This window comes from Spinacia oleracea, chromosome 1, assembly GCF_020520425.1.
Source record: "Spinacia oleracea cultivar Varoflay chromosome 1, BTI_SOV_V1, whole genome shotgun sequence".
In the NCBI taxonomy this organism is placed as follows: domain Eukaryota; kingdom Viridiplantae; phylum Streptophyta; class Magnoliopsida; order Caryophyllales; family Amaranthaceae; genus Spinacia; species Spinacia oleracea.
This window is the reverse complement of record NC_079487.1, coordinates 117,661,797-117,668,706: the sequence shown is the minus strand read 5'-3', so window position 1 is coordinate 117,668,706 and position 6,910 is coordinate 117,661,797. Positions and strand designations below refer to the sequence as shown.

Genomic DNA, 6,910 nt, shown 5'->3' with positions numbered 1-6,910 from the left:
ATTTCTAAGTTGGGGGTATATTCCATATTTCCATGAATAGTTTATTATTACTGCTAAACGAAGTAAAATCATCAACAACTTACCAAAACGACGTGCATAAGACATGTGAATCTGAATGCGCCTTGTAAAGATACGGCACGTTGGTGCGTTACATTGGTGTACAATAATCTTTCAAATCTTTCTTGGGGCATTCCATTACTTTCCATCATCCAACTACTTTGTCAATTTTTTGCGTAGTATAAATTTGACCACTCCCCCCCTCTATAAATCATTTAACCATAATACAAACATACTAGTAAAATTAATAAGGAAAAAGAGAGAAAGAGAGAGAGAGGGCGCGCGCGAGAACGAGCACTACGATCTAACAGAAATGGCTCCAACTCCATCATCTTTCTCTCATTTAGTAAGCAATGTATGCATTATGCCTCTATAGCTATCTCTATCTCATCGTTTTATTAATTTATGATTGTAATTTTTTTTCCAATGTTTATTACTTGTGAATAGACCTGGTTATTGGACAGGGTAGTCCAATGGACATAGGGTTAGGGTCAAGTTAATAGGGCTTTTATTGGGCATGGCTCCTATTGGACATGGCCTTTATTGGGCATGGCTCCTATTGGACAGGGCCTTTATTGGACAGGGTCATTATAGGGTCAAACTTATACTACAATTATTTTGAAAATTAAAATAGTAATGATACAAAAAATTACGTGTATAGCTTCGTATTTACTTGTACTTGCACATGGCTCTTTTGTTTTTCATTTTTCATTGCTCGTTTATTGACCCGCCCACTAATGACCCGCTATTGACCCGCGACCCGTCCATTATCGACCCGCTAAAAATGACCCTTTCAATACCCGACCCTCTTTTGACCCGCACCGACCCTGACCTGCCCCGCCCGATAACCAGGTCTACTTGTGAAGTATGTTCATTAGCTATAACAAACATGCAAATATGAAAATGAATACAAAGTAGTACTTAATCGGTATTTTTTTTTTTTGTGTATTTTGGAATTCTTGTAAGCTTGCTAATAAATGACAACTTTAAGTTGAGAAGATTTCATATAGTGAAAGAGAACACATCCTAAATAATTGTGTTTTTTTTCCATACACTATGGTCTTGGATTTCCCCATAGATCATAGTGTATGGAGATTGATAGGTACTAACTAGAATGAGCTCCATTCAAAACTAACCATTTCTAATTAATTGATTCTTTTTCTTTGTATATCTAGTTACTATAATATTTTCTCAACATCAACATATTTTATTTTATCTATGGGTTTGGGTACCAAAATAAAAACATACAATATATTTTATGTTACGAAATTGTAAAATCAATAAATTCATGTGTTTTCAATGTTACGTACATACGGAGTATTCTTTAAGAAAATGTACGTAATAGTAATAATATTACTTCGTAGTAATAATAAATTGCACTCTCGTCGATTTACACATTTTTACTTCCTTATGTAATCGTACAAATACATTTTTGGTTGTTGAATTAATGTGTTTGCTTCTTCTTTCTCTCATTCTTTAATTTCTTCCTAAATTGTTACACCATAATTATGTTTTTTCTTTGTCGCGAATTATTTACACATTTACACTTTTGCAATATCCCTGTTTATCTTGTCCATTTCCTACGATGTTCAACTTGATCACTAAACTTATCCCCTTGCGTTCAGTGTTGTTCTAATAAACACAAATAATTTGAGTTCAAGGGGTAAAAAGTTAATTAAGATATATAAAAATATTATACTACGGAGTACTATATAATAAAACCCTCTTACTACGGAATATGTAAGAGAATTGCGAAAATTAATTCGAGAGATAAAGTAAATGGTGAAATAAATTTGAAGGTGCTACTTGGGTGTATGTGAGGTACAATTTCCAAACCTAATATCTGAGCACAAGAATGGGAATGGAGAACGTACACGGAGTATTTAATTAGTCACCGACATAATTAATAAATTGAAGATATTGTATTGAGACGCGGGAACTAGATGATGGAATTCAGTAATTGACCAACTACGGAAGTTTTGTTGGCCCTTAAAGTCATAATGAAACTTTATGATGACTCAAATCCACCTTGCGGAGTATGGTCACGTTATACTCTGTATATATTTTTTAATATTTTTTATTTATTATTTTTTGTGCTTGTGCTATCGTACGTGATATGTTTACCTGATCATTTGATATTCTGTTTTGAAAAATGAATATTTAGTAGTTTAGCGTAATTTAGAAGATGGATCGTGGTGCACAGTGAGCATGGTACATCTTAAGAACACTGGTATATAATTAAAAGAACATATGGTTACTTGAAAAGAACATGGATATATTTTTTTTATTTTTAATAAATAGTGAAATAATATGTTATTTTTTATAACATGCAAAAAAGTGAAACATTATATTGCATGTTCTTTTGTCGTAGTTTCATGTTCTTTTGTTTATGCACATGGTGCACCATGCTCACTGTGCACCATGGTCCATAGTCCACGGATCGGTAGTTTAGTACTCCCTCTGTTCCACATATTTGTCTTTTAATATTTGTTACACTTTCATATTAGGAAGGTCCTTATAATTATTTTAAGTTTGATCTCCACATCTCTCACATCTACGGAGTTTATTTTTATATATACTCCGTACATAATAACAATCGATAAACAAAGAACTAATTAATTATCGCCTAAAATTTTGGGATTGAGAAATTATGAAGTACTACACGTATCTTTTACCACTCTAATTACTCCGTACTTTTTTTAAACCTTATTTCGATCTGTTACTACAGCCACATGTTTTGTATTTCCTTCAAAACTTAAAATGGGTAGGACAGTGATATAATAATAATAAGAAGAAAATCAATAGGGATTAATTGCAATTTAATCAAAGTCACACATAAGTAGGTTATCTATGTTTGATTTAAACAATTATATAGTCAAAGAAATTAATTAGAGGCCAAAATCAAAGAGATTGCATGCTTGCAATTCAAGGTCACACATGTCGTCATCTCGATCCATATTCTTGGTAGGTTACTAGTTTGTCAATATTTGAGTTCTTTACAATTACATAGTCAAAGACATAAATCGGAGACCATAAAGCCAAAAGTTTCTTAGTTGTATTTCTTTTGTCTTTATTTATTTATTGATTATTTTGGTTTTGACACTTTTTGTACTTTTATAATATTAACATACTTTCCTTTGATTAAGTTTTGTGATTCACAAATTCTTATTTATAAGTGGTGCACAATAAATATTGTACACCAGAGTAAAAGTTGACTCAAAATAATTAAAAGTTATATTTATATATGTAAAAGTTATCTATTTTTTAGTGATAAATTTTTTCATTTGAATAAAAATTATTTCTTCAAAATCACTAATAATGTATAAATTAAACATTTAACCCTTTAAAATGTTTATCTATCAATTTTTTATTTTTATAATATAAAAGTTACAAAAAAGTAGGTTAAAGTTACAAAAAACTACATAAAAGTAATCTTGGTGTACAATAAATTTATTGTACACCTTGTGCGCGCAAGACTTTTGTTTGTGATTTATTTATATTTATAAGAGAAACATAGTCCTACAAAGTACTACCTCTGTTTCATGAAGATTTTCACAGTTATATTTATACAAATTTTAAGACAAAATTAAAGTAGAAAAGTTGGTTGAATAACATATAGATAATTTAAGAAAAATGTGTAAAAATATGGGTGAATGTAAGAAAAAAAAATAAAGTAAGAGAAAGTGAGTGGAAAATTGTAAATATTATGAGGTAAGAAGGGTAAAGTAGTAAATTTTTGTGGAAAAAATAAAATAAAGCAAAGTGTAAAGAAAATTATAAAACGGACTAAAACGAAAAGTGCAAAGATTATTTTGAAACGGACGTAGTATATCACATTTAATCTAAGGTAAAATAGAAGTGTGAGAAGTAATTTATACTAATATTTTAAAATAAAGTATTTTACTTGCTGCATGTCTATTTCTTGGATTTCATTTTTTTTTCTTTAATGGATTTACCTTGAGATGGTAATTTTACTTTGAAAATTAAAAAAAATGACTTTCCACATGTTTTTCATTAATATTACCTATACATCCGCCCGTTTTTTAAACGGATTCAAAAGCTAGTTTAATTAAAACATAAAACCGTGCATAGCACGAAAAGTGTGTAAAACGGAAGGAGTATCTTCTTAAATGGGTGAAGTTTGCTTATGGATTTGATTTGGGGATCCCCTCAAGTCTTGTTAGAAGGTGAAACTCATTTGGGTATAATCATCTTATTGCAGGGAAGTAGCATTCTTGAACAAAATGGCAAAGATGAATTCCAAAATGCAAAAACATGGAAAACATTGAACAAGGATTTGATCCCTCAAGAAACAAAGGTTTGCAGTACTCCATTAGTTAGTGCAATTGAAAAAGCAATAGAAGAAAAACATGCAACTTTCCAGTTCCCAGGACATAACAAAGGCCTTGCAGCTCCATCTTCGTTAACTCGACTCATTGGTGATTTACCCTTTCTTTATGACTTGAGTGAAATCGAGGATCAATTCACCCAACAAAGCCCCATTCTTGAAGCTGAGAAACAAGCTGCAAAAGTGTTTGGATCATCACAAACTTGGTTTCTTCTTGGAGGTTCTACTTGTGGTGTTCTTGCTGCTATTATGGGTACTTGCAATTCTGGGGACACTTTGATTCTTCCTCGAAACTGTCATATATCAGCAATCTCTGCATTGTCTTTGTGTGGAGCCACTCCCAAGTATATATTTCCTGATTATGATTCTCATTGGGATGCTGCTACTTCTGTGTCTCCATCAGAGGTAACTTCATTTGAAAATTGTTTGTATTTTCATTTAGTTTTTAGTCTTTATGGCTAAGGCTCTGTTTTGTTCGACTTATTTTGACTTATTTCAGACAAAATAAGGATTTTTAAGATAAAATAAGTTCAGATAAGTTTAGAAAATTAAGTTCAGTCAAAATTAGGGCTCCTTTCAATTAAACTTATTTTGACTGAACTTATATTATCTGAACTTATTTAAACTTATCCGAGCTTAACTAAACTCATTTTAGCTTTGAAAAAAACTTATTTTGCCTGAATAAAATTTATTTGTATGTGAATAGGTTTGAAAAAACTTATTTTTGCTGAACTTATATTATCTGAACTTATTTTGTCTGAAATAATTCAAAATAAGAACAGAAAAGAGCCTGAATGAAGCCTAAATGTTTACTTTTTTTCTTATGACAGGTAGAGAAGGCAATCAAGGAGTTGGAATTAGAAGGCAAAAAACCAGCTGCAGTATTCATAACTTCCCCTACATATAATGGGATATGCAGCAATGTGAAGGAGATAGCTACATTGTGTCATTCACGCGACATTCCTTTGATTGTAGACGAAGCTCATGGAGGACACTTCGGATTTCACCCACAACTTCCAAGATCAGCCCTTCAGCAAGGTGCTGACGTGGTTGTGCAATCAACTCACAAAGTGTTACTCTCTCTTACTCAATCATCAATGTTACACGCATCCGAAAGTTTATTAGTAGACAAAGACAGAATCAACAGATGTTTACAGATTCTTCAGAGTACTAGCCCAAGTTTCCTGCTTTTAGCTTCACTTGATGCTACTGCAGCTGAGTTAAAGGAAAACCCAGAAGCAATCTTTGATAACGCGATTCATTTAGCAGAAGAAGCTAAACTTGATCTGAAACACATCCCTGGAATCTCAGTCCTTGATTTTCCTAATACTGACCCTTTAAGAGTGACGGTTGGTGTTCATGATCTTGATGTTTCAGGGTATGAAGCACAAGATTTCTTGTTCAAGGATCAAAGGGTACTCCCTGTTTTAACTGGTTCTCGTTCTGTCACATTTTTATTTACTCCAGGGAGTTGTAGGGAGCATGTTAACAGACTTGTAACAGGGTTTCAAAATCTGTCATCTGTTTATCTTCTTCAGAATACTAAGAAACAGAGAGTTAAACGCGCTGCATTGAAACCGTTTGTTGATATTGATATGAAACTTACTCCTAGGGAAGCATTTTTTGCCAAGAAAAAGAAGGTAGATGTACAAGACTCCCTTGGGAAAATATGTGGTGAACTTATATGTCCATATCCACCTGGTGTTCCAGTATTGATTCCAGGTGAAGTGATAACAGAAAAAGCTCTGAATATCCTGTTACAAGCTAAAGCATATGGTGCTAGAATTTCAGGAGCTTCTGATCCTCATTTGTTGTCCATTATTGTGTGTGATATCTAAGAAGAACAAGGCAGTTATTGTTGCTATTTTAGCAACATATGGTAGGGAATTTGAAGTAATTATTTTCAATGTTGAAGAGTGTATTGCAATTTGCAAGCAATGGTGCAGCAACAGCAGATGAACATATTCCGGATGATAGAAATCTGGAGCTTATTATTAAGGAAGAGAATTTTTTTTTTCTGATTCATCATGAATTTGAAATTGTCACCTCTTATAGGAGGGTATTAAGAAGAGATATTACATGTTTTGTAATAACTATTTTTTACACATTTTAATTTATGTATTCTTGTTTGGTTAGTCATATGGAATGAAGCAATAAAGCGACTATTTGTACAAGTCGATCTAATGGTGCATTTAGTTGAAGTACTTTTTTTTAATTGATAAGAACAAATAATAAAGTTACAAGACCGTCCTCTCAATACTAACTGAGGATCAATAGAATCTACATTGAAGTACTAGCTTGCTTAACTAATTGGAGTTTGTACGTATATTATATGGAGTATTGATCTATCTAGCTACAATATTACAACTTTACAAGTGTCATGTTAATTGTTTGACGTCCATAATTTACTTAAACCCCCATCATAAAAGAAATAAAAACCATTTCTATCCTTGTAAACCTACCCACTCGCTCAACTTTACTTAGAGGGAAGAAAAAAAATTACTC

General features: G+C 32.2%; 1 protein-coding gene across 1 annotated transcript; it reads left to right on the top strand.

Annotated features, from left to right (window-relative positions):
- Positions 1-216: 216 nt before the first annotated feature.
- Positions 217-6,579, top strand: LOC110783965 (uncharacterized). Its single transcript, XM_021988373.2, has 3 exons — positions 217-412; positions 4,280-4,810; positions 5,236-6,579. The coding sequence occupies exons 1-3, from the start codon at positions 371-373 to the stop codon at positions 6,241-6,243; spliced, it is 1,581 nt and encodes a 526-aa protein (XP_021844065.1). The 5' UTR covers positions 217-370; the 3' UTR covers positions 6,244-6,579.
- The last annotated feature ends 331 nt before the right edge of the window (positions 6,580-6,910 follow it).

Excerpts from the sequence above, each read along its gene's own strand:
- LOC110783965 (XM_021988373.2), top strand. The coding sequence starts at position 371 with ATGGCTCCAACTCCATCATCTTTCTCTCATTTAGTAAGCAAT. Across the intron at positions 413-4,279 it reads TCTCTCATTTAGTAAGCAAT|GGAAGTAGCATTCTTGAACA; the intron begins GTATGCATTATG and ends ATCTTATTGCAG. Across the intron at positions 4,811-5,235 it reads CTTCTGTGTCTCCATCAGAG|GTAGAGAAGGCAATCAAGGA; the intron begins GTAACTTCATTT and ends TTCTTATGACAG.